Source organism: Bos indicus x Bos taurus, chromosome 11 (genome assembly GCF_003369695.1).
Source record: "Bos indicus x Bos taurus breed Angus x Brahman F1 hybrid chromosome 11, Bos_hybrid_MaternalHap_v2.0, whole genome shotgun sequence".
Taxonomy (NCBI): Eukaryota; Metazoa; Chordata; class Mammalia; order Artiodactyla; family Bovidae; genus Bos; species Bos indicus x Bos taurus.
The window spans coordinates 48,267,399-48,295,107 of NC_040086.1; the positions used below are offsets into that span (position 1 = coordinate 48,267,399).

The 27,709-nt window shown below is 48.3% G+C and overlaps 1 protein-coding gene across 7 annotated transcripts in view; it reads left to right on the forward strand.

Annotated features, from left to right (window-relative positions):
* Window positions 1-27,709, forward strand: part of REEP1 (receptor accessory protein 1) — a 136,953-nt gene that overhangs the window by 99,954 nt on the left and 9,290 nt on the right. For 3 of the 7 annotated variants that reach the window (XM_027555511.1, XM_027555509.1, XM_027555510.1), the window contains exon 6: window positions 19,035-19,212. In XM_027555511.1, the coding sequence (XP_027411312.1) occupies window positions 19,035-19,212 (178 nt within the window). Of the gene's footprint in view, window positions 1-11,336; window positions 11,523-19,034; window positions 19,213-24,078; window positions 24,115-27,709 lie in introns of all 7 variants that reach the window. The other 4 variants (XM_027555505.1, XM_027555506.1, XM_027555507.1 and 1 more) reach the window with 4 other exon arrangements.

Here is a 27,709-nt window from a genome sequence, read left to right on the forward strand (position 1 = left end):
ATCATACAGTAGAGGAGGTTTGAAATAAACACAAATCTGTGGGTATTGTGATGTAAGTCATTACTTCCTTCTCTTCCCCACCCAGCCCTGTTCAAAGGCTCTCTGTGTTCCTTCCCAGCTTCTTCTTCCATCACATTCTCCTTGACATTGTGTCAGTTTCTTATCATGTGCTCAACCCTGAAAAATGTAATTAGTAGATGTTTACTTGTAGAGCAAATTCAGCAGATTGCCCATGTGAAAATTGCTTCCCCCAAACTCAAATGTAGAGTAGGGGTCTACAGTTGGTGGAGGATAGAGAAAAGACAGTTATGCTTATGTCTGGGGAGACCCAGGGGTTGGAAGGTGAGTTGTGTTTCCAAAGGGAAGCTATGAGTCCTAGATGGTGATGTGAGAGTTTTGGGGAAAGAGAGGGTAGAGCTTTGAAAGGATTTGGAAAAGGATTTTGAATACTGATCTTGGTGCTCCACGGGCTTCCGGTGGATGGTGGGATGGAGTGTGTAGACAGTGAGCTGGGTCAAGGGACTGAGCTGGGTTTTCTAGGCCCAGGGAAAAGCACTTTAGGAGCATTTCTGGGAGAAAGATACAGCACACGGGGATGAGTGTTTGAAAAGTACCATCCACATAAAGTCAAGGAGTTCTGCAGACATAGGTTGGCAGGGATACAGGAGAACCAAAAGGGAATGATTCCTGTTTCAGAAAAGGACCAGCTGCTTATGTAACACAGAATCATAGTGAAGTGTCTCGCTGCTTCTACCACTGGTACCTGGAGGGTCCCTGTCCACCTTAGTACAATAGTTGCTGGCAAAGCAGTGAATCCCAGGGAGTATCTTTGGAGGAGAAATTCTGCTGTTTTATCTTCAGATATCAGAATTTGCAAAGACCAGTGAATTCCAAGATCATTCTGTTTGAGATACAATCATTTTATGCTTTTGTGTTTAAGCTGAAAGAGAACTCGGAATTGCTAAATTCTGAATTCATCAGGCCAGCTTGACCACATGAGGCTTATAGAAGCCTTCTCCCAGGCCCCTTCCTCCACCCCATCTTCTCTGCTTCTGCACCTAAAGGACAGATTACTGCTCTTTCCTCAGCTCAGACATAGAGCATCAGTGTGGTATATTTATCAGAGTGGCTCAGTGCGGGCCGCCTGGCCACTCAGCCGTGTGTGTAAATTATATTCTGATGGTAATTCTGTAGGGCCATCCTTTTTCAGGTCCCTCTCCAGCCGGAGTCTCCTGAGTCTTGATACCATCTTGGCCGGTCACCATCAGCCCCTCTGAACACCAGGGAAGCCCCTGAGCCCAGGCCTCCAGCCAGGCACCTTACAGCTAACCTGAAGGATGCTCCCGACAGTCTGAAACTTGCTTCAGAAAAAAATTGCTCACTGGTTCTTTCTTGTCTTGCTAAAGCAGTGAGGGACGCCTGCTTTCTGCTGAATTTGGTTTCAGACTAGAAATTTTTCTGCCTTTTAGGAGCTCTGCTTTTCCTCTCTGAATGTCTTAACAGAGAAAATACTCTTCTCTCCATAAAATAATGTCCTCTATTTTTGAAACAGATGTGTACTTAAAAAAAAAAGTAAAATTCAGTCTGGCTGAGGGGTAGAACAGTGGTTTCCATAGCAACAAGGGACCACTCCAGCCAGCGGTTGAAGAATGATGACTCACCAGTGGGTTCAAATCTGGCTTCAGTGTTCAAACCACCTGGGAAGCTTTGTTTCTCATTTTTAAATAGATTCTCAGATGTGCTGAATCAGAATTTCAGGCCATGGGCCCTTGCATCTCTATTTTTAACAAATTCCCCAGATGATTTTCAAATAGAGAGCTCATTACAGGTCACTGCCTGATGCCCCATGCAGAGCCATAAACCACAGGTGATTAGGTTAAAACAGTTAACTTCTTTCACATTCCTGGGATGCAGATTTAGCCCCTTAGAAGCATTAACCTTGAGAATGGGAAAGCTGAATCCAGAACAACCTTGTCAATGACCCCAGGGGAACAGTCAAAGCAATTTTGTGGGGGGAAAAAAAAGACACCATGTCAAGTCCCGGTGGCTAGGGTGACCATATAATATAATATTCAGACAGGACACATCTGAGAGTGAAAGGATGCTCTAATTATTATGCTAGGACAACAGGTATAAACTAGGTCTGTTCCGAGCAAACTGGAATTTATGGTCGCAGTGCTCGTGGCCCCTGGACCATGTGGACCCATGGCTCCTGGACCCTGCCTGCTCCTTCCAGAAAACACCCTTAACTGACAAATCAATTCTCATTCTGCATACCTACTGCATTTAGCTCAACAGATGCAGAAGACAGGGTGAGATGCCTGAGAGCTTCTCTCTGAGTTCAGACAGATTGGAGAGAGCCTGGGACCATGACCAGATGAGGAGGGTACTTCTTCCTCATCTGATCTTTTTTCCATCCTTTGATGCTTCTCCAAGAGGAACTGCAGAGCTTAACTGGAAGAATGAAAGGTCTTTTACCTACACTTTTAGTTCATTCTTTGTCCTTGTAACTTTGAGCCCTGAGCCCTTTCTCAAAAAAAAAAAAAAAAAAGAATGTTTGAAGGGTTTTTGCAAATAATCATGAAGTGTGAAGAAGGTTTTTAACCATTTGTTCAGTTGCTCAGTCATATCCAACTCTTTGAGACCCCATGGACTGCAGCACGCCCAGCTTCCCTGTCCAGTTTCCTGGAGTTTGCTCAAGCTCATTGAGTCAGTGATGCCATCCAACCATCTCATCCTCTGTTGCCGGCTTCTCCTCTTGCCCTCAATCTTTTCTAGCATCAGGGTCTTTTCCAGTGAGTCAGTTGTTCATATCAGGTGGCCAAAGTATTGGAGCTTCAGCATTCGTCCTTCCAATGAATATTCAGGGTTGATTTCCTTTAGGATTGACTGGTTTGATCTCCTTGCAGTCCAACGGACTCTCAAGAGTCTTCTCCAGCACCAGTTTGAAAGCATCAATTCTTCGCCGTGGTCCAGCTCTGACATCCGTACATGACTACTGGAAAAACCATAGCTTTGACTATATGGACCTTTGTCAGCAAAGTGATGTCTTTGCTTTTTCATATGCTGTCTAGGTTTGTCATAGCTTTTCTTCCAGGAAGCAAGCATCTTTAATTTCATGGCTACAGTCACTGTCATTAGTGATTTTGGAGCCCAAGAAAATAGAGCCTGTCACTGTACGAATTTAAGTTGCTATTGATGTTTTATCCTAGAACTAGAAAATCTAAAATAAAAATATTGCACATTGGAAATGTCTCTCCAGACCTATTAACCCCAACATATCCCCCAGTTTTCCCCAAGGTCTAGTCCTTGTCCCTGGGAAGTAGCGGTGCATCTTTGTTTCAGTGACAGCTGCTCTGTCTCCTTCCTGGGAACACACTTCGCTAGTACTTTCTTTCTAAGTATCACTAGTCTCTTGGTTGGTTTTGAACTTAGATGTTAGCTATTAATATTTCCCAGTCAGTAATTCCACCTGGAGGGAATATTCAACCCCACATCTTTTTAAGACTAGAATTGGAAAGCTCTTTTTTTTTTAAATAATTCTCTAGAAATTCATTGGGTTTCCCTGGTATGCTGAGACAGCAAAGAATCTGCCTGCAATGTGGAAGACCTGGGTTTGATCCCTGGGTCAGAAAGATCCCCTGGAAAAGGGAATGGAGAAATTAATTAGTTAAGCAAAATACATTCTCACATGAGAAACCATAGTGAGAAAAAAACAATTGAGCAAGAGTTTTAGTGACTCTCTCTGGTTCTGCCTGTGTGTCTATCCACACAAACTGTACTCTTTTCTTCCTAATAAACACTTTTCACTAAAGAAAAAAAGGAAAAAAATTTAAGACTGTGAGATATCCAGGCCCCCTCATTCCCCTTGACATTTGAACTATATCCTCCATCTCTTCCATCTGCCCAGTTCTCTGGCCTGGTAAACCAGTCTTGTGTTTTACTTGTCTCATAACTTGGAAAATAATGCCATTTTACTTCCCCTGGAGATCCTATCCCAGAACAGTTTCAGCGGTGCCAATAATGTTATTAGAGTCACCTGTTCAAGACAACTGCTCTCAGTAAAGCTGGCACTCTGTGTGCAAGGGATGCTTCTGCCCCAGATTGCCTGTGGGTTCTTCCCTCCCTGCTGCTGCTGCTGCTGCTAAGTCGCTTCAGTTGTGTCTGACTCTGTGCGACCCCATAGACAGCAGCCCACTAGGCTCCTCTGTCCTTGGGATTCTCCAGGCAAGAATACTGGAGTGGGTTGCCATTGCCTTCTCTTCCCTCCCTAGAATCGGATATTGCCTGTTAGTTTGTGAGCTCCTGGTGATAAGTGGCTCTGGTTTCTTTTCCCTTGTTCCTCATTTAGGAAAAAACCAACACTAAAAGCCAAACTGCCATCTTGTTTGTTGCTTTACACTCATTAAACCTCGTTAATTGATCTGAAGAATAAACTTTTTGAGGCCTCCAATCTTCTGTCCAAAATGATAGCCACTTGCCACATGTGGCTACTTAAATTATTTGAAATTAAGTAAGTTTTAGTATTCAATTCCTCAGTCTTCACTAACCCCCTTTTAAGTCCTCGGCAGCCAGTGTGGCTAGTGTCTGGTGCAGGGATAGGATGCTCCACCTTCACAGAAAGTTCTCCTGGACAGCACTGCACCAGGAACTCTGTTTTGCCTCTTGGGTTCTCCTTTGCCTTATTTCCATCTTCCTGCCTACAGTGCTCTGCTTTAACCAAGGCCCCTTCGTCCCTCACCTGCCCAGCCCTTTGGGCCTTTGTTATATGAGGTGTACCAGGAAAAGAGGGGGATGGACACTCAGCCTACAGCATTGCCCATGGTGGAACTTCTGCTTCTTCACCTTCTCCCCTGGTCCAGCCTTGCGTTCACACTTTGCTCACTTGTCAGGCAAAGCTCAGGCACTTTGCCTACAATTATGGTCAGCGGCCACCAGGGTGTAGCCAAGCCTTGGTTATAGCCCTAGTATCCAAATAGCTAGGCACAGTCACAGAGAGATAAATTACAGTGTCTTCCCACTCATTGGAAAAAAAAAAAAAATTCACCTTCTTTTTTGCTTTAAAAATAAACTCTATGAAACAATTCACCATAATTTAAAAAAAAAAGTTGTCTGCCTCCAATCTTATTTTTTAATCCATCATTGCTTTATCTGAAAATCTTGCTTGAATAAAATGCTGCTTTCAAATGATCATGGAACTTTATTTTTGGAACCAGAAGCTAATTCTGGAAAGTTCATAAGCCTAGTGTTTTGAGATTTCTGACCAGATTGGAGTTGTTTGCCTTTGTTTTTTATTTTCCTAGCAAAAACCCAAAAGACAAAAAAAAAATAACCTACCTGTTTACAGTCTGTCAGATTAATTATAATCAGGTTTAATTATAATTAACCCATTTAATTAGTTATATCGATTAAATATTGATTTTCTTTTTATAACATCTCCCTATATCCACTCATGCTTAATTATATTGATTAAATATTGATTTTCTTTTTATAACATCTCCCTATATCCACTCATGCTTGGAAGGCATGCTTTCCAAGGAAGACGAAAAGACAGCTGGCCCATCCAGGTTCCCGTGTCTCCCTTGTGTGGCTTCACACCCTCGTGTCCGCCAAACCCAGGGACTCCAGGAAGCTTCGTGCTTGTCCCTTCACCCCTCAGAGCAACATTTCCCAGCCTCTGTGCTCACTTACGTCAGGTTAGCCCTCTTTCTGTTTCAGCCAAGGACTGTGTGACATAAAATCAATGTTTAGAATTCACTACGGCAACCGTTTAAACACCAAGATTATCCAAACCGTATGGACAACCCACTGAAAAAATTTGGAAGTATTCCCTGCCCTCTAGTCTCCCCAACAAATCAGCCTGCACTGGAGCTTGTTTCCAAAACAAGCTGAAACAGAACCAAGCAAACCTTGTTCACTGTGGTTCTGCCACACTCGCCTTTGTTACCTGACGCCCTTTCTCTCCGGATTTCTATTTGGAATCCACTCTGGTGGATTAACACAAGCAAGAGACTCAGCCTCACAAGTCGGTGGAAGGGCCGGCGCTCGGGAAGAGTTACTGATCTGATGTCACTTGCCCCACCTCTGTTCCAAGTTGGACTGTGGGGATGATGGTGCTGGATGCACCAAGGGTCACAGTGGAAGAAGAGATGCCCGTGTGCCTCTGAGGACCACTCAGCGTGGTTGGACCTAGGAGGTCTGAGAAACCACTTTTAGGATCACCATGAGTGGCTGTGGCCATGGCACCACAGCCTCCTCCTCCTCGACGCTCGTCTCTACCATCTCCCTCACCCGCTCAGCCCTTTGAGGCCTTTGTATATAAGGTTCACCTGGAAAACAGGGGTATAGCGACTCAACTTACAGCACTGCCCATGATGGAGCTTTTGTTTCTCCATCTTCTCCCCTGGTCCAGGCCTGCTTTCACACTTTGCTGACTTGCCAGCCAAAGCTCAGGCAATTTGCCTGCAATTATGATCAGCGGCTATATGTCTCTCCCTGCCCCCTCCCCTAGCTCCCTTGTGTTGGGATTCTCCAGGACCCCAGCTTGCTCCTGTAACCCCCAGAGCCACCTCATCCTTTTCTTCGCCTTCAGCTGTCACCTGATGCTCCTGGCTCCCAAATCAGCTCCTCTCCCAGGTCTCAAGTCCAGCATTACTGGTTCTCTGAACATCTCCCTCTTTCCTGGTCATTAGTACCAGGTACCTAACTCCAAATCTACCCCTCCTCTTGTGTCCCAACTTTCTGATGATAATGAAATCACCATCCTCTCTGGTCCCCAAGCTCTAAATCTTAGTCATCTTTGTTGCTCTTCCTTCCTCTGACTTACTCTTCAAGACCTGCCCATCTGACATCCCTTCCTTCCTTCCTTCCTTCCTTCCTTCCTCCCTTCCTCCCTTCCTTGCCCTCTTCCCATCACCCTCCCTTCTAGCTTGGACTACTGCAGTAGCCACTCAAGTGTTACTGCCACTGTCCCTGCTTGAGGCCTGTGCATTCCTGTACTGATCCCTGCCTTCCTGTCTAGTTGCTCCTGGCTCTTGTACTGTGTTTACAGCGCCACCTCCTGTGCTGGTCTAGCAATAGCAACTCCATATGGTGTTCCTGGTGGCTCAGATGGTAAAGACCCTGCCTACAATGTGGGAGACCTAGGTTTGATCCTTGGGTTGGGAAGATCCCCTGGAGAAGGGAATGGCTACCCATTCCAGTGTTCTTGCCTGGAGAATTCCATGGACAGAGGAGTCTGGCAGACTACGGTTCATGGAGTTGCAAAGAGTCGGACATGACTGAGTGATTAACATGCTATTTCTAGAGTTTTCTCTTTCCTACCTCTTCTGATGCTGATTCTTCATCTGCCTCTGTTCCCAACTGTTTGAAATCCTATCCACCCTTCAGAATCAAGAGCCGCATCCTCCACAGCTGCCTCCTCAGATTCCTGGTGAAACCAGTCTCTCACTTCATGGCCCCCAGTGGCTCTCTTGCCGTCATTTATAGCCATGTCTTGTCTGCATCCCTACCAGTTACACAGTAAATAGTAGAGGAATGAAGAACGGTTGTACCTATTTTTAGCTGTCACAGCCAGAAGAGCAATGCTTAGTATCAAGTGTGGGCTTTGAAAATAAGCAGACCCAGGTTGGAAATCCCAGCTCCAAGACTTTACTTGTGGTCCAGTGGTTAGGATTTCTTGCTTCTTTCTGATACAGGGAGTGTGAGTTCAATCCCTGGTCAAGGGACTAATGTCCCACATGCTGTGAGGGAAAAAAAAAAAAACCAACAAACCTCAGTTCCTCCACTTGCTATTGCATCTCTGTGAGCCTCAGTCTCTTCATTTGCAAAATGGGCATGATGATGGTTTCTGCCGCAAAATAGTCATGAGGTGATGTCCACAGGGACTTCTTAGGATGCAGAGCTCATGTGGAGGCTGCCTGTTGGTCACTCCTCCTGTGTCCGTTTACACCCTGAGGTTGATCATGATCTTCACTCACTGATGAACCAAATAAAAGAAACAAGTCCAACACTGGCATCACGTGACTTACAATCCCGCCTTTCCTCTGGATGCGGTAGCATGAGCACAGCTGGGCATTGCCTGTGCTCCGTCCACCTTGCCTGTGCTGTGTGGCCCTGGGAGAGACACTCCCCCTCCCTGGGCTTCAGGTCCCTCTTAACTCTGGGGTCGACTTCTGCCACCTGTTCAGCCTCGAGGCGGGCAGTGCCTGGGCAGCAGCTTCTGTACAGCACATGAGCCCCTGCCCCCACTCCCCCACTGAGAGAGAGAAGAATGCCACCCTGTGAGTGATGAGAACAGGAGCCTTAGATGCCGCCGTCCATAGCCCCTCACTGCACAGGGGAGAACAGGGGAGAACATGGAGACCCTAGTACCAAGCAGCTGCCGAGGCCTCACAGCCGCTAGGGGCCTGGCTGGGCTGAGAGTGAGACTCTAGTTGCCAGTCGCTTGTTCCTGCATCACTCCAGACACCCCCACAGCCCCCTCCCCTCCACACACACCAGACCAATGCTTCCTTAACCATGTTCTGCTTGGATCTCACCCCCTGGCCAGGATGACCCAGTGGTGAGGGCCTGAGAGATGCCACTCTGCCACTGAGAATTTTAGAACCAACCCTGGGTACTTCTAAGGTTGTCTGTCAGCTCTTCAGGCAAGGTTTGGGCCACACTTAAATGCTGGGCAGTGGGTCACAAGTTACCTTAAGATACTAAAGATAGGGACTTTTCGGGTGGTCCAGTGGTTAAGAGTTCACCAGCCAATGAAGGGGACATGGGTTCAAGTCCTTGGTCCAGGAGGATCCCACATACTGCAAGGCAACTGAGCCTGCATGCCGCCACTACTGAAGATCATGTACATAGAGCCTGTGCTCTTTAACAAGAGAGGCCACCACAGTAAGAAGCCTGAGTACCGCCACTCGAGAGTAGCCCTGCCTAGCCACAACTAGAGAGAGCCTGAGTACAACAATGATGACCCAGCTCAGCCAAAGATAAGTGAATTAATTAAATTTTTAAAAAGACACTAAAGATAGATTCTCTAAAGCTTTATCACTGTGTCCTAATTGGTTTTTCATTCACTAAGTCGTGTTCAACTCTGTGACCTCATGGACTGCAGCACACCAGGCTTTTCCTGTCCTTCACTATCTCCTGGAGTTTGCTCAAACTCATGTCCGTTGAGGCAATGATGCCATTCAACCATTTCATCCTCTGTTGCCCCTTTCTCCTCCTTCCCTCAGTCTTCCCCAGCATCAGAGTCTTTTCCAATGAGTCGGCTCTTCCCATCAAGTGGCCAACATATTAGAGCTTCAGCATCAGTCCTTCCAATGAATATTCAGGATTGATTTCCTTTAGGGTGGACTGGTTTGATCTCCTTGCTGTCCAGGGGACTTCAAGAGTCTTCTCCAGCACCACAATGTCCTAATATAACATTGCAAATCAACTATACTTAAATAAAAAGAAAGAAAAAAGAAATTAGATCCTGGAACAGGGATCTGCCTCACACAAAGCTCCCTCAGGGTCCCGTCTCTCCAAGGACCAGATAGGGCTTCTGGCTGGGTCTCAGTGGTGGCCTTCTGCATGTGAGGGCTGGGACAGCTGGAGTCCTTCCTGGTGACCCTGAAAGCCCATCACCTGAGTGATGGCCTGGCTCAGAGGACCAGGCCCAGCTCTGGTTTACAGGGATTCTGCTCATTCATGCACTGTCATTATCCTGCACAATGTCCTCATTTCCCATCCTGCTCCTCACCTCCTCAGCAGCTACTGTGGGCACCTCAGATCCAGCCAGTGCTCCAAACCAGTCTTCCCTCACCAGTTAATTTTCATTTTTGCACTTCATCTCCCATTAAGGGCACTTCTAGTCCCTTTTTTTTTTTTTTAATGTGGACCATTTTTTAAAGTTTTTATTGAGTTTGTTACAATATTTCTGTACAATTTGTTACAAAATGTTTCTGTTTTATGTTTTGGTTTTTTGGCCATGAGGTATGTGGGATCTTAGCTACCGGACCAGGGATGGAACCTGCACCCCCAGCTGTAGAAGCTTGAAGTCTTAACCATTGGACCAGCAGGGAAGTCCCGCTCTTCAGTCTTCCCTGCAGACATCCATGTTCCTGGCTCCAACTTGAGAAAGAAAGGCAGAGCACACACCAGGGGCCATTCTCCGTGTGGGCCACACAGTATATCTGGAATGTTCTCATGACTCTTAAGTGTTAGTCACTCAGCCATGTCTGACTCTGTGACCCCTTGGACTGTAGCCTACCAGGCTCCTCTGTCCATGGGGATTCTCAGGCAAGAATACTGGAGTGGGTTGCCATTCCCTTCTCCAGGGGATCTTTGCAACCCAGGGATCAAACTCGTGTCTCCTGCAATGCAGGCAGATTCTTTACCATCTGAGCCTCCATGGAAGTGACTCTAAAATCCCGCTTTATCCACTTGGGTCACCACTCAGAAACCATCAGTGGCACTCTCATCGAAGTCCAGGTTTAGACAAAGTACAGTTTTTCCAGACTTACCTCCAGCTGCTCATCAGGCACCTGAGCCCCTTCTTTGATTGGTTCAATCTCAGTTTCCCAAATCAGGTTTTCCTCTCTGACGCCTTGGCTCCGACAACTCTCCAGCCGCAATATCCCTGCTCTCCCTTTCTGATGGTGCAGCCCTCGTCTCTAACTCCAGTCTGAACTCTTGGACAAGGCCTCTCTGGGTGTTGCTGCCAACACTGCTCTCTTTCTCTCTGTGCCTCCTCTCCCTTTCTGATGGTGCAGCCCTCACCTCTAACTCCAGTCTGAACTCTTGGAGGAAGCCTCTCTGGGTGTCCCTGCCAGCACTGCTCTCGTTCTCTCTGGGCCTCCTCTCCCTTTCTGAAGGTGCAGCCCTCATCTCTAACTCCAGTCTGAACTCTTGGACGAGGCCTCTCTGGGTGTCCCTGCCAGCACTGCTCTCGTTCTCTCTGGGCCTCGAACGTCTGTCATGTGTTCTGTCATCCGTCCTTTGCTGACTTGTTTGTGTTTGTGTCTCGATGCCTGGCCAGTCTGTGAGGCCCTTAGGAGCAGGAAAATGTTAGTTGCTCAATTGTGTCTGACTCTCTGCGACCCCATGGACTGTAGCTTGCCAGGCTCCTCTGTCCATGGGATTCTCCAGGCAAGAATAGTGGAAGCAGGAACCGTGTCATGATTCATATTCATGTTTTCCTCCACCGGGCTTCCCTCAGAGCTTCAGGAACACTATCAGCATTGGTGGTGAATGAAGGAATATGAGTGAATGAGTGAGAGTCTGAGGCCAGGGCAACAGAATGGTGCCTATTTCATAGGCTTGGTGCCCATGGCTTTTTTTCTTTTCCCCTTTATCAGGTGGCTCGACTTTTTCCCTTTGTCTCCTCTTTGGACCTCAGAGAAGGGCAGGTAACCCCGTTGAGAGGTGTGACTAACTTCGAACTGATCCAGTCGGGGAGAGAGGCCAGTAGCCACCTCTGCCTACCAGCCCATGGTCTGGATCCAAGCCCGGTGTCTCTCCCGCCGACACCCGTGTGTGTACATGTGCGTTAATCCCAGAGCCGGGGTCAGCCTCCTCCCAGAGCCTCTCATTGTGTTAACGTGGTGGCATCTAACATGCGATTAACTTATTTGTTTTTGTTTGTTTGTTTGTTTGATGCCTGGAGAGTGAATTGGGTTTGATGATCGATGCTACCGTTGATGCAATGGTGGGAAGGATTCTCTTTCTCTTTTGTATGTTAACCCACTTCTGTGGCAGAAACGGAGGCCCCTGCCTTCATCAAGCATGCTGAGAAGGAGCCTGCTCGGGCTTGGTGTGGAGCATGTGTAGCTGTAGAGGCAACTGTGTCAGGGAGGTGGGTACCCCGTGGGAATCTAGAAGGAAGCACTCACGCTCTTTGAGTCGCCAGTGGGAACTGTGGTTACTGCTGGTGGCTTTGTTAACAACTGACTGACTCACTGAAGCCCTCTGACTTTATTCTCATTGTTATCAGTCACAGGCCTTAGATACGGTGCGAGGTGAGGTGTGCTACTTTATGCCCTGCTGCAGCCCCCAGTGGGATTCCTGGTGTCCCTTCCCCACTGTGTCCCTCTGGAAAAGGGGACCTCCTCAAGGGCCTGCAGCCAGACTTAGTGACTGTGTTGAATCGGGGCTCTGTGGGCCCTAATGGCAGGTCTTCTATTAGTGGTAAATTTTTTACTTAGAGTATCAGATTAGTAGAGGTCTGGTGGGTTTTCCCAGGAACACACTTGCTCCCCCGATTAAGAAAAGCATTAAAACAAAGAGAATTTGGTATATGTTTGCTACATGGATTTCTTATTCCTTACAAATTAGGGGGAGAATTAGGAATTAAAGATCTCAGATTCCCAACACTGTTAATCATTTATACTCCAATAAAAAATAATTATATAAAAAAATCTTTTAAAATTAAAAAGAAATTACAATACATGTTAAGTATAAATATGTACGTGAAAGTACTTGTAAGCCCCTAAGGTTTATATCTTGAATCCATCTATAAAATTAGAAAAATATAGTAATGGAGTGCAAATGGAGGGACTTCCCTGGTGGTCCAGTGGTTAAGAATCCACCTTGCAATGCAGGGGACTTGGGTTTGATCCCTGATTGGATAACTAAGATCCCACAGGCCACAGGGCAACTAAGCCCATGCACCACCACTAGAGTCCAAGTGCTGCAGTGGAAGATCCGGAATGACGTGAGGAAGATCCCACATGCCGCAAATGAGATTGGACACAGTCAAATAAATAAATTAAATAAATGTAAAAATACAAGTGGGAAAAAATACATCAATAAAATTGGAATACACACACACAAATAAAGATCTCAGATTAATAGAAAATTCAGTGACATGGTTCAGTTTTCTGGGTTTTAGCCAGGAAAAAAAAAAATTAATCAGTAATAGGTTTCCCTTCCTTGCCCCCAACATAGTTCTGTGGGATTTCTGGTATTTTAAAGAGTTGAGAGAGCCACTGGGCCACATGGTAAAAGCGTGCCAGGAAAAAAGCAAGGTTGAGTCTGTTCAGACAAACAGCATATAAACAAGCAGCTGCAACAGGGCTGGGTAGACCGTGCTTATAATACGGTGGGAGATAAAGAGCTCAAAGTAGGACAGAATACAAATAGGAGATTCGTTTTCACGGAAGGCTGACTACATCTCCCTTTCTGGTCCCGTGATACTGGGCCGCGGGGAGGTTCTTCCAGGGGTGAGATGCCGAAGGCAGTGCAGACCTGCAGTGTGACAGTCCTGGGGCAGGTGCTCACAGTGTGCCTGAAGCAGGCTGACCTTGGTTCATGAAAGGGCTCCAGACTTCCAAGCTTTTCCTCTGGTTCATATTCTGAACCTGGTGTTGGCTGGGAAGGAAACTGATACAAGAATTTAAAGACACACACACCAGAATTTTATTTACCTTTCCTCAGAATTACCTTGGGAGGCCCAACATTTACTCTAGAGATTTTCAAATTACTCTGGAAAGTCTTAGGGTTGCAATCTGAGCCACATAATCAACTGTAGAGGAGAAGGCCATAGAGTCTCGAAGTTAAAATTCTCCAGTTGGGAATTCCAGAGGGGAATCTTACTCTGTCCTTTAACTTCCCAGTGAAGTTGCAAGGCTGAGCGGGACCAAGTTGTTGGGTCGGAGTCCCCCAAGCAGAGTTGAGACGGGGCTCTCAAGGCTGGAGAGTGAGTACATGGCAATTTCTGAAGAAACCACTTCTTCCTCCTCTTTTCTCATTTGTTTTAAACAATCCCATGTTATTTTTTTGGTCTAGATGGCATTTGTCAGCATCATGCAAGCCTCATATTTACAGATTGGGGTCCGCAGGGTGGTCATGGAAGAGTGCTGTGGGTGTTACTGGAAATGCAACGTAAGGATTTATTACGTTAAAGGTGATACGTGTTCATTGTACACAATTCTAAAAGTACAAAAGAGGGCATCAGGTGAAAAGCCAGTCTTACTCCTCTGCTCCCACCCTCCTCTGGCACTTTTTTTTTTTTTTTTTTAAGATATATTTATTGTATTTTTTGGCTGCGGTGGGTCTACACTGCTGTACTTGGGCTTTCTGTAGTTGCGGTGAGTGGGGGCTACTCTTCACTTGTAGCTACTCTTCATTTGTTGTGTGTGGGCTCCCTATTGCTGAGCAGGGCTCTAGGTACACAGACGTCAGTCGTTGCAGTGCGAGGGCTCAGTAGCTGTGGCACAGAGTCTTAGTTGCTCTGAGGCATGTGGGATCTTCCTGGACCAGGGATCGAACCAGTGTCCCTTGCATTGCGAGGTGGATTCTTAACCACTGAACCACTGGCAAACCCTGACACAGTTGTTTTAAAAGAAATCCTGTAATGGGACTTACCTGTGGTTAAGTGGTCCAGTGATTAAGAGTCCACCTACCAATGCAGAGAACTCGAGTTCAGTTCTTGGTGGGGGAACTAAGATCACGTGTGCCACGGAGTAACTAAGTCCCTGTGCCACAGCTAGAGAGACGTTCACGAGCTGTAACTAAGACCTGATGCAGCCAAAAATAATAAATAAATATTTTAAAAATCAATAAGTAAAAGAAACCCTGTGACCTTTCAGCAGGCACTTTCACAAATGTAATTGTTGGGCCATTAACATGGTATAACTGGGGCTTCCCGGGTGGCTCATTCGGTAAAGAATCTGCCCACAGTGAGGGAGACACGGGTTTGATCCCTGGGTTGGGAAGATCCCTGGAGAAGGGAATGGCAACCCACTCCAGTATTCTTGCCTAGAGAATCCCATGGACAGAGGAGCCTGGCGGGCTACAGCCCATGGGGTCGCAAAGAGTCGGACATGACTGAGCAACTGACACACACACACACCAAGGAACTCCTCTACTTCTACTTATTAAGTGACTCTTTTGGAGTCTTTAGATTTTTTCTGCATGTCACTTGCATACATGCAGTAAAGGGAAGCTATAGACACAACAAACTGGTTGAAGTCTTTCTAAGCTTCCTTTGAATCACTTATCAGTATCCATACATGATGAAGCCACATCACTTTTTTGTGCTCTCCCGAGTGCTAGTGATGCAGATATTTTGTCTCTCAGATTTTCATCCATGTCGCTGTTTCCCATTCTGCCACTTTCTGCATCTTACTAGAAGGTGTCAGTTGAATGTGTTTTAAATAACCTGGGCTCATAATCCTTCTTCCAGTAGGTCTTGGTTTGTTAACAGTGAACAGTCTCGAGTTTCCTTTGTCTGGTCCTGCCTTCAGGAATAATGACCGAGTGCATTCGTGTGTAAGCAGTGACAACAAGAATAAAGCAAACAATCGTATGACTCACCCTAATTTCAGAGGTGAGAAAAATATGTCTTATAATTGATGAACATCATTCACAAGGATTCTAGGAGTAAGCGGACACTGTCAGTATCCCGGTGTCTTAGAGATGCCAAGGCTCCGGGTGAATGTCTTGGTGAGTCTTTTTGTCACAAGGTAGCAGTTACCACACTCAAAGGCAGAAAGCAGGAAGCAGGGTCAGGCCTTTCTCCTTCTGCATGTCAGACAGAGGAAATATCTCTCCCAGAAATCCCTTAGCAGGTTTCCCCTTACCTCCCATTGTCCAGAACTGTATCACATGGCCATACGTAGTAGATAGGAGGGAGTTTGCGAAATCTGTTTTTTCTCACCATTTTGAGAATGGGATTGGGGATGACTTTTGGATGGTCAGTTAACAGTCTGTCTCACTGTGGTCAAATGCATTTGGAGTTTTCTCATTTTTTAATTTATATTTTATTTATTAATTTGTTTTTGGCCACACTGTGTGGCATGTGGGATTTTAGTTCCCCGACCAGGGATCGAACCCACACTCCCTATATCAGACGCATAGAATCTTAACTACTGTACCACCAGGGAAGACCCTGATCTTTCTGTTTTTTATTTCAGCAGCAACTTGTATGTCTCAGGTAGCTAGAGTAATATGTTATCATCATCATAGTTGACATTTTGGGACCACTTACTACACACTGGGCTCTGTCATGGACAGTTTATGCCATCATCCCATTATTATGAGATTATATTATTCCTCCCCACCCTCCTGCCACATGGATGCTGTTCTACAGATGACAGGTTGAGGTCTTCCAGCAGTAAGTGATAGGACTGAATCCAGGCCTGACTCTAGAGCTGTGGTTTCTTTATTTATTATTGGAGTATAATTGCTCTACAATGTTATGTTTCTGCTGTACGATGAAGTGAATCAGCTACATGAATACATATATGCCTTCCTTCTTGCACCTCCCTTCCACTGACCCCCTCCCACCCCTCTAGGTTGTCACAGAGCTCCAAACTGAGCTCCCTGTGCCATACAGCAGGTCCCCACTAGCTACCTACTTTACACATGTAGTGTCAGGCGCATAGTTGTGTCCCATTCTTTGGGACCCCATGGACTGTAGCCCACCAGGCTCGTCTGTCCATGGGATGCTCCAGGCAAGAATACTGGAGTGGGTAGCCATTCCCTTTTCCAGGGGATCGTCCCGACCCAGGGATCAAACCTGGGTCTCCTGCATTGTGGGCAGATTCTTTACTGCCTGAGTTCCCAGGGAATATACACATGGTAGTGTATATATGGCAATCCAAATCTCCCAACTTGTCCCGACCTCCCCTTCCCCCTCTGTGTTCACATGTCCATTCTCTACCTCTGTGTGGTTCTTAATCTTCATTTTCTGTAGCTTCTGCTATGGCACTTCTGAATGGTTATTTGTCCATTTGTCTTTTTACATTTTGTCAGAAATCGAGCTATATTTTTGGTACTTCCTAGTAACACCTAGTACAGTGTCTTGCCCATAGCCAATCCTTGATAAATCTTTCTGAAATAGATAAAGGAGTAAATGGAAGAATGAATGAAAGAGCAAATTTATAAGTAGTTTTCCTGAATGTTAACCTAATATTGAATTACTCCATTATAATTATCAGAATATTTCCTCCCTCTTTTCAGGATCAGTTTTTGTTCTTTAGTCTTGTTTCTTCTAAATTCTAGATGTCATCATGAATGTTTCTGAGTAGAAATATCATGGGTCATTGACTGATGGATTTGGAGGGGTTTATACTGGGCAGCCGGTCCTGCCCTCATTTTCTTGGCAAAGGCTACCCAGCTGTCATATCTGGTAGGTTAAGCCTCACACCCCTTGCCCGCCATCGTCCCAGGGCAATGTCGGAGGCAACCAGGACAATTTCTGCCTTTTTCTTATGTGCATGCGTGCTAAGGTGTTTCAGTCATGTCCGACTCTTTGCAAATCTATGGACCATAGCCCACCAGACTCCTTTGTCCATGGGATTCTCCAAGCAAAAATACTCCAGTATTGCCATGCCCTCCTCCAGGGGATCTTCCCAACCCAGATCAAACCCATATGTCTTATGTCTCCTGAATTGGCAGGAGGGTTCTTTACCACGAGAGCTACGTGGAAAGCCCACCTTTTTCATATAATGCCCTCCAAATACCCTTTGCCTGGATTTCATATTCTAATTGTATATGTATTTGATTCCTTAAATAGTTTTCTTTGTGTTGTTGTTAGTTTCCAGGAGACATTGCAGCACACGGGATCTTTCTTTGTGGCACATGGACTCTCTAGTTCTTATGCACACACTAGTTGCTGTTGCGGGGGCTTAGTTGCTCTGCCATGTATAAAATATTAGTTCCCCCACCAGAGATGGAACCCGCATCCCCTGCATTACAAGACAGATTCATAATCACTGAACCACCAGGGAAGTCTGCCTGTCACGTCTTGTTCCAGGTCCCAACCCAATCCTCAATAACCCCAGTATCCTACCAGCCCCTCCCACTTCAGGTTTCCTTTTCTGCAAACAGGAGTCTGTCCTCCAGCCCCCAAGGTGCACCTAAGACAACGCCATCGTCCCTGTGCCTGCCTTACGATCCTTTTCACAATGACAGATTCTCTCATCCAGACAACAAGGCCCTTCCCTTTCATAAGTATAGTGGATCGATCTTGCTTTCCTAAACAAAAAGAACAGTTTCTGCCTGACATGATGTCTGTGGCTCCCTCAGGACAGTAAAGGGCTTCCCAGGTGGCTAAGTGGTAAAGAATCCATTTGTGATGCAGAAGATGCAGGAGAGGCAGGCTTGATCCCTGGGTTGGGAAGATCCCTGGAGGAGGGCATGGCAACCCACTCCAGTATTCTTGCCTGGAGAATCCCATGGACAGAGGAGCCTGGCAGACTAAGGTCCACAGTGTTGCAAAGAGTCGGATACAACTGAAGCGACTTGAGCAAGCAAGACAGAAATGGTTACAGTCAGCAGGGTTTTGTTGCATGTATGTTATTATTTTTTTAATATCATCTTTTTCCTTCCTGATTCATTACCTTTGGCTTTTTTATGAATCTCAGATGCACCAGTGGCAGTCAGTGTGACTCATGGACAGTCACATGAGTAGATAAAAGAAATTGCTGTTGTCATACATTAAAAAAATATTGTCTGCATTTGATTTCCTTTGAAAAGACTAAGGACTGAGCACATTATTAAGATTATTAGATTATTAAGTTCTGATCTTCTGGCCAGATTCCTGTTTCCTGAGGATTGAGAAAAATGTAGCTATATAAAGATTTTTATTTATGTAAGGCTGGAGAAGCCACAGACAAGCCCTGGAGAGTAGGGACTGAAGGCAATGGTCGTTTCCTCCACCCTGGGTCTGGCTGAGGCCCTGCTTTATTGTGGGGGCATCTGAAGGAGAGGAGAGTCAGGAGGCAGAGAAACTGGCTGAGCCTGTAAGAGGCCCTGGAACATTCTGGGCCGGGTCCCCCTCTGTGTTTCCCACAAGTACGCTGGGCAGCTGCCCTGTGCGGAGTCCTTCCAGGGGCTTGGTCTCTACTGTGCTGACTGTCAGAGTCCCCTACAGCTGTCCCTGGCCTGTGGGGCAGGCCTCTGATGGGTGTCCCTCCTGTGTGTGTCCCGCACGGCTGCCCCTGGCCTGTGGGGCAGGCCTCTGATGGGTGTGCCTCCTGTGTGTGTCCCGCACGGCTGCCCCTGGCCTGTGGGGCAGGCCTCTGATGGGTGTTCCTCTGTGTTGCGTCCAGGGACAAGGTGCCTTATCGGAGCGACTCCGGAGCTTCAGCATGCAGGATCTCTCCACCATCAGGGGAGACGGCGCCCCTGCTCCCTCAAGCCCCCCTCCACCGGGCCCTGGGCGGGCCAGCGGCAAGCACGGCCAGCCTAAGATGTCCAGGAGTGCTTCTGAGAGCGCTGGCAGCTCAGGTAGGTGTCACTTCACTTCCCTTCTTTCCCACCTCTTAGGCCTTGCTTTCCTAATGAGAGGCCCAGGCCACCCTAGGACTCTTTCCCCAAGGACTCACCGCTCACACAGATGCCCATCAGACCATTCAGGTCAGCCAAGGGACTGAGTGCCACTCAGGCCAGGATGGGAAGCTGGCCTTGGGAACTCTGATGGGGGCAGAGTTAGGTCCCCTACACCAAGGGTCCTGCCTCCTCCATCTGATTATCTGGGTTGGGAGGGTGTTGAAGGTGGTTGAATAGTGGTACATAGACCAAGCCTAGAGGCGACTGGCCCAGCTGTCCTTGGCTAAGGCAGTTTTCTCTCTTTCTTTCCTCTCCATCCACATGCTCCCAGGAGGGCTCACCTGTCATGAGCACCTGAGTGTCTCCTCCCCCACATCCAGGGCTACGGTTCCCGTGGTCCCTTTTCTTGACACGGTGTTTCCTATCCTCTCATTCTGCCATCTCGTCCCCTTCTTGTGCCCACCCCCCCCCACCCCATAAACCTCACCCTGGGCCACCACGTGCCAAGGCCACACTAGCCCTGAGATCTAATTCCTGTGGAGGCCAGGGTTGTATGAAACCACACCTCTGCCTCTGTGTCTGCCCTGGTTGAGAGGGGTCCCTGTGCCAGAATTGACATGGGACCTTATTATTAAATGTGTAGAGTCCTGGGCCCACCCCCAGGGGATTCAGTATGTTGAGGATAAGACCCTGATACATGGTGCTGTCAAGGTGCAGCCACATTTGGGACCCACCGACTTCTGATCCATCAATGGGTTTCTGGTTTGTGGAGGCTGGGGTCGGGGACTGGAGGGGTAGGGAGCTGGCCAGCACTTCTGGTTCCCCAGACTGTTCCTAGGGGAGGTTACAGGGCTGAGCACTGCTGCTGCCAGCAGAGGGTAGATGGGGAGGGGGTGGGCTGCAGGGCATGGTTCTGAATCTCCCCCGGCCCTCTCACTTGATGGGACATTGAGCCTGGGGGTGGATATAGGGCCACTGTGGCAATTTCTGGCTGTGACGTGTGCCAGGTGGCTCACCTGCCCTTAAATGTATAAAGAGGGATGTCCAGGTCACCTAGACCTGGGTCATGTGCTGTAAGATGCAGCCTGCAGGGGGCATCTTAGAGTCCTGAGAACAGGGTCCTTCCAGGCCCACCCAACTTGAGGGTCTAAGACATGGATGGGAAAGGAGCTTCATGGTTGCCCTGGGAATGACAGCGTGTGCTCCCCGCCAGGAAAAGGAGACCAGCTCAGAGCCAGGCCTGGCATCCACCAGTTTCCTCCCCTCTCGGGAATGTCCCCTCTACCTAGGATTGAAGATTGTGGCTTTTCTGTTGGAAGAGAGATGTTTTAGCCCTACTAGGGTTGGGGAGATGGAGGCTTGGCCATGGGGGTGAGATCCACCTCGGGTAGGGGAACCCTGTCCCTGAGCCAGGAGAACTTAGTGTGGAATCCCTAAAGGCCAGGCAGGAAGGGAGCTTGGGGATCACTCAATCTCACCCTCTGATTTTATCAACGAAGAGACAAAGGCCCAGGGAAGGTAGCTGTCATCAGGTTTGTGCCTTCTGGTGGCATTCTCCTATGGCCTCGACTCCTGGGTCAGTGTCTTCTATCCACTCACCCACTGGCCATCAGGTTTCCTTGAGCATCTTTGGCCTCTGACCTCCCGGGCTCCTAGGCATGTGAGCCTCCACCCTTGATCAGTTTCTGAGCTACTGAGCCTCAAATGAAAGCTGTCGCTTTGATTTGATAAAGGGTCCCGATTCTGTGAGGCTCAGCGGACAGAGCTAAAACCAACGGGGTAGAGTTCCGAGGGGGCAGCCGCTTACCAGCTGTGTGGCCAGGGCAAGCGCTTTATCCTCTCTGCACCACAGAGTCCTTATCTGAATGCACAGAATGACTAGCCCCATGTGCAGAGTTGTCATGAGGATTCAAATGAAATTAGCCATGTGAAGGTGCTTAGGGTCATGCCTGGCACTCTAAGTAGTAGCTACTATTACTGTTCTTGTTGCTGTCTAACTTACCTAGAAAAGCACTTTAATATTAAAGTGTCTAAAATGGAAATGGGCTGCCTTGTGAAGTAGTGAGATCCCTGACATTGGAAGGGCCCAAACCAGAGTTAGTCACGTACAAAGTTCCTGCTTTGGCTGGGAAGTGAGTCTGGGTGGCCTGCAGTCCCTTTCTATGTTGTCATTATAGAGGCAAACTGAACAGAGGAAGTGGGCTCAGAGAGGGCACATACTGTGCCAGGGCCACACAGGACCAGAGTCCAGGCCTCCTGCCTACTCTTCCCCTTGGCGGAGTATTTGCAGCAGTTTCAAAACTGGGAAAAAGAGAGGTCTGGTAGGATCTAAAAGGAGATGGATATTGCTCAGTCATAAAAAGGAATGAAATTTTGCCATTTGCAGCAACACGGATGGAGGGTATTACGCTTATTGAAATAAGTCAGAGAAAGACAAACACTGTGTATATTTACTTATATGTGGAATCTAAAAAATGAAACAAATGAATATAACGAAATAAAAACAGACTCATAGATACTGAGAACAGACTGGTGGTGGCCAGAGAGGAGAAGGTTGGGGGAGGGTAAAATGGGTGAGGAGAATTAAGAGCTACAAACCGCTGAACATAACATAGGTGACAAGGATGCAGGAATATAGCCAGTTTTATGTGAGATTTTTCTTTTCCTTTTTGGTCACCCTACATGGCATGTGAGATCTTAGTTCCCTGACCAGGATTGAATCTGTGTCCTGTGCAGGGGACGCACAGAGTCTTATCCACTAGACCACCAAGGTAGTCTTACCAATGTTACTTATAACATCTTTATATGGAGTATGATCTATAAAAAATATTGAATCACTATGTTGTACACCTGAAACTAAATATTGTAAGTCAGCTGTACTTCAGTTATAAAAGAGAAGGCGATGGGGGCATCCCCTGGGCTTTGAACATTTTCCCAGGCCAGCACTTGATGGAAACGGACTTGGGCTGATTTGTCTTCCTGGCCCTGCTCCGCTCCATGCTCTGTGATGCCCCAGAAAGCAGGAGAGCACTCTGGTTGCAGGTCTGCAGACTGAGCAAGTGGAGTTCACGGAGAACCAGAGAGCCTACTGTACTGCAACAAAATGCACTCTCCTCACTGCCCACCCTTGGCCGTGGCACCTGTGATTTCGGGGCCAGAAAGTGGGGTGCTGACCTAGCAGGAAGGACAGGGACCATGGATTTGCCTTCACCCTAGCTGCTCTGGGCCTAAAATAAAAGGCAGCTCAGAAAGAAAGGCAGGTTAAAGATGGCCCAGGGCCTGGGTCGAGGGCAGAAGCACCCAGGTCAGAGGCTCTGGAGTTGTCATAACCCCGGAGGGGAGGGTCAGGGTGCCTAGGAGGAAGTCCGTCAAAGGAGGCCCAGCTGGTGTGCCCTTCCTGGCCCTGGCCTCGGACACCACGAGTGGTTTGGTCTGGGAAATGGCCCCAAGTCTGGGCTTCTGTCCTGACTGAGTGACCCTGGGCCTGGGCAGAGATGGCAACGCAGCGAGGCCGATGTCACCAAGCAGTCACCACTCTTGTCCCCACCGAGCCTATGTTCAATCTCAGAACCTTCCTGAGAGTGATTCCCTGGGCGGTCACTATCAGAGGATTTGTCCTTGGACCAGGAAAGGAACCCAGTTCGCTTCAGCCTTTGCCTTTGAAGGTGAGATACCAGAATCCCTATTTGGCCTCCATCTTGGGGTTGTGAGGAGAGCAGTTGAGGTGTTAATAATTTGCCAGTCCTGGACGGCAGGCCACTGTTGAAGACAGGCTGGGTAGGAGGTGGTGGCTGCACACCCCAGGGAGTTGTGTGCAGCTGTTGGAAGCAACAGTTTCAATGCACATTTAGGTATAGTTTGAAAACATGAGGCCTAGTGAACAATGTACAAAATGGAATAAGAGATTATGTAATAATTTATGTAAAATAAAAATATACATGCCCATTGGTATAAAATAACACCATGCAATTTCTGTGGCCCACCCTGCAGAATAAATGGCCTGGGAGGTATTTTGTCAGACATCATTTATTGCAAGTCTGGAACTGAACCCAGGGAAGGGTACAAAGGGAATTGAAAGAATGATCTTTGCCCTCCATGAACTTGAAGACAGCCTGTATTTAGTGAGCACCTACTGTATACCAAGGGCTTCCCAGGTGGCTCAATAGTAAAGAATCTCCCTGCCAATGCAGGAGATGTGGGTTTGATCCCTAGGTTAGGAAATTCCCCTGGAGAAGGAAATGGCAACCCGCCCCAGTATCCTTGCCTGGAGAATCCCATAGACAGAGGAAGCTGGCTGGCTACAGTCAATGGGGTCACAAAGAATCAGACATAGCTGAGCGTGCATACACACACATACACACTGTATACCAAGGCCCAGATATACACCAAGACCAGTGGAGTGTGTAAGGTAGCAGCCAGTTAGCCACTGGGGCCAAATGGCCAGACACAGAGCCCTTTGGGGATTCGGAGGTCAGTGTGAGCAGGTTTTCTGCAGGCCATGATGAAGTGGGAGAGAGAGAGAGAAGGGGCAGTTGGAGTTATTTCTCAGAAGAGACTTGGACTTCATCCCCTCCCTTCCCTTGGGCTGCAGGTCACAAGGACTGGCCTCTGTGCACCAGACAAGGGCATTTTCTAGCACCTGTGAGGAAGCGGAATCTAGAGTGATCCCCTCGCCCACCTTGGTGTCTCTACAGAGACCCACATTCCTGGGACCCCCATAGTGAACATATGGGGACGCCCACACCTCCCTGGGCCTCCCTGTTGGCCTGGGGCTGGTCCCTGTCCAGGTGAGGGGTATCACTGATGATGCCCCCGTCCCCGCAGTGTGTACCTGCTGCTCCACCTGCAGGACCCGGAAAGGTGAGTACACAGCCAGCCTCCCTGCAGCGTGTGAGACCTGCCTTGGAAGGAGGCTCTAACCATGAGCTGGTGTCTGACCTTGGGGCTCCCTTTCAGCTGCAGGGTCAGGGGGTGGGGTGGGGTGAGGAGGTTAACTCCTTAAAATAGCAAGCATGTATTATCTTACAGCGAATTCAGGTTAGAGTTTTGGAGCAGCTTAATTGGGTGTCTCTGGCTCAGGGACTCTCAAGAGTTATGGTCTGGGTGTCAGTCAGGGCCACAGCTGTCTGAAGGCTTGACTGAACATGGCCATCTTGTGGCTCTTGGCTGGAGGCCTCAGCTCCATTCCACGTGCCTCTCTGGGGGCTGCTTGAGCATCCTTACCACATGGTAGCTGGCTTCACCCAGGGTGAGTGATATAGGAGAGAAGCCAGGTGGGAAGCCACAGCACCTTTTAGGACCTGGTCTTGGAAAGCACAAAACCATCACTTCTGCCTTGTTCTGTTTGTTGGAAGTGAGTCATTAAGTCCAGCCCATCCTCAAGAGGAGGGGAATTCATCTCCACCTCTTGGAGGGAGGAGTAACAAGGAATATGGAGAGACTTTAAAACCATCACAGAGTCATAGTTCCCTGTGCTCTTGGTGATAGGAGTGCAGGCACTTACCCAGGTCCCTGGAAGTGACGAGCCCTGCAGTTCTGGGGGTTTCAGTCCTTGTGCAGCCAAGGGAGCCCTGGTCCTGCTTTGCTGCTCACCAGCTGTATGACTATGTGCAAATGACCTAACCCCCAAAAGCCTGGGTTTCCTTCCAGTAGAGGTAAAGCTTCCCGCTTGCCCACCTCACTGTGCTGCTATGACAATACCTGTGAAAGGGCTTTTTGAAGAATGATGATGGTGATGATGCTGGCCGTGATGGCCAGAAGGCCTCAGGGAGATGGGACTGGGCTCTCCCAGGCCTGGGCAGGGCCCCTGCTGCCATGCTCCCTGGGTGAGGGTGATGTCTGGGCTGTGTTGCTTTCTTCTGACCTGCTCCTGCTCTTTCCTTGATCTTAACATGTGAGGGACCAGAGATGGTGCTGGGCTAACCCAAGGCCCCTTACAACCCCTTGAAGGAGTTTCCTTTGGCTCAGAAGGCAAGAGGGGCCAGCCCTGGCCTGCTGGCTGGTGTGGGGGTGGGGGAGGAGGGAGACAAGCCTAGTGCCATGGTTGCCTGTGCCCCCAGCCCTGTCGCCACCGAGACGCGGTTCATGCTTCCCACAGAAGTGGCGAGCAGGAAGACATGGAGCTGTGTTCTAAGAAGAATCCTCTTTTCCCTTTATTTCCTCAGTTTTAAGACTTTTTTCCTTCTTTTTTTGGCCACACCACATGGCATGGGGGATTTTAGTTCCCTGACCAGGGATTGAATCCGTGCCCCCTGCAGTGGAAATGCAGAGCCTTAACCGCTGGACTGCCAGGGGAGTCCCTTAGAGCAGTGGTCCCCGACCTTTCTGGCCCCAGGGCCTGGTTTCGTGGAAGACAGTTTTTCCATGGACTGGGGTTGTGGGCGGATGCCTTCAAGACGATTCAAGCACGTTACGTTTATTGCGCACTGTATTTCTATTATTATTACATCAGTTTCCCCTCAGATCATCAGGCATTAGATCCCAGGGGTTAGGGACCCCTGCCTTAAACATTTCAGCTCTTGGATTTTTAAAGGTCTGTAGAAGACCTGGGGGTTTCAGAGGCCATGAGCCTAATGAGAATGGGTGGTCTAAAGATTCCTAGCAGGAGGCTGTGGGGACCATCATCCTGCAGGAACAGAGGACTGTACATATGCTCAACAAGGATGAAAGAAACCCAGGGGCTGCACACAGCTGTGTCCAGCACTAGCACATAATACTCGGGTCTGCTGGACGCTGCTGCTGCTAAGTCATTTCAGTCGTGTCCAACTTGTTGTGATCCTATGGACCATAGCCCATTGGCTCCTCTGTCCATTACATTTCCCAGGCAAGAATACTGGAGTGAGTTGCCATGCCCTTTCCCAGGAGATCTTTCCAACCCAGGGATCAAACCCGCATCTCTTACGTCTCCTGCATTGGCTAGTGGGTTCTTTACCGCTGGCGCCACCTGGGAAGCCCGCTGCACACACTAGTTCGTGGAAAACAACCATCCCAGTGACCTCAGGCAGTTATGTTTATTTCGACCTAATCACCCTACAATTTGGAGTTTGTAAATACCTTAAGCCACTCAGAAACCCTTTCCCTATGGGATCCTGTCATCTTGGGACCTGGGAGAAGAGAGAAGCCTTCTGCTCTACTCTTGCCCAGTGGGCCTGCTCCATGCTGCCCTCTGGGAAGTCCCCCTCCCCCGCCACCCCCACGACACCTGGTGATTTCATCATCAAAGCCTGTCTTTCTAGGACGTTAGAATAGAAGTTAAAATAGAATTATAGCTGGTGGTGAGCACTGAGTAGAGTCTGGCCTTCCACGGAGCTGTGGGGAGGGGGATTGTTGGGGATGGGGCTGCAGGTGGGGCTCAGTGGAGGCCTCAGGCTGGGCTGGACCTGCTCAGAGTCATGATCTAGGAGCCTCTGCCCCAGCCCTGCCTTTCTCAGCCTTCTGAACATCCAGGGCCCTGGAGTTCTACCCCATCTCCCTGAGGTCTGCTTGCAAGGAAACAGCTAGTGAGTCATCTGCACCGTTTCCCTCTGTGATGGTGGGAAAGCTCCTCAACTCTCCAGGCCTCAGTCGCCTCCTCTGTAAAATGGGGTGAGGGACTAAACTCGAGGCTACGGGGACCCTTCCAGCTTGACCTGTGAAGGGTGCTGGCTGTGAAGCATCAGCAGATGGTGTAGGGGGAGGTGTGTCTCACACCTGGGGCTGGGGCACTGATGCTGCAGATCACAGATGCTCTGGCCAGAGGGGCCCTCCTGGTCCCCTGAAATGATGAGATGATTTCCATCCATGCCTCTCAGGTCCCAAGAGAACTTTCTGCTCCATTCCTGCCTGTCAGCCATTTCCTGTTGTTTCCTGCACATCTGTCTCTCTTTTTCTGTGCTTCTATTATTATCTCTGTCTCCCACCCCTACTGCCCTTTATCCCCACTTTTCTCTCTGCCTACCTTGATGTTATATAGAACTGAAGACTGAATTCTGTCACTGCTCGAAATGAGTCATAGACGTGGGTTCCCCCCCCCAACTTTTTAAATCAAGTAGATGGGACCTATTTTAAAAAGCAGAATCATCCCTTTTTATCCTATTAAAAGAGAGAGAGAATTGCATCTTTTCGTGAGTGGGGCCCTGGGGTAGTTTCTTTCCTCAGTAGCAGGAGCTGTCAGAGGTTTGGAGCGTGGGCAGTGAGTGAGTATGTGTGTATGTGTGCGTGTGCACGAACACTCGCACATGTGTGTGAGTTTCATTCCCCAAAGGTCCTTCTTTAACAGGATATTCTTTCCTTTCTCTTCGGTGGCTGTTGGGGACTCGGATGTAAGTGGTCCAGATGGGCGTGCTCTCCTCAAACGTGTTTGCTGACTTTGATTAATGGCTCCCACTAATGTGTGCTGTGTGGAAGTGTTCACTAACCCGGGGTGTTTGCTGCACTGGGGGAGGGGTGTGGGGAGGCCTGGGGCTCCTGCAGATGG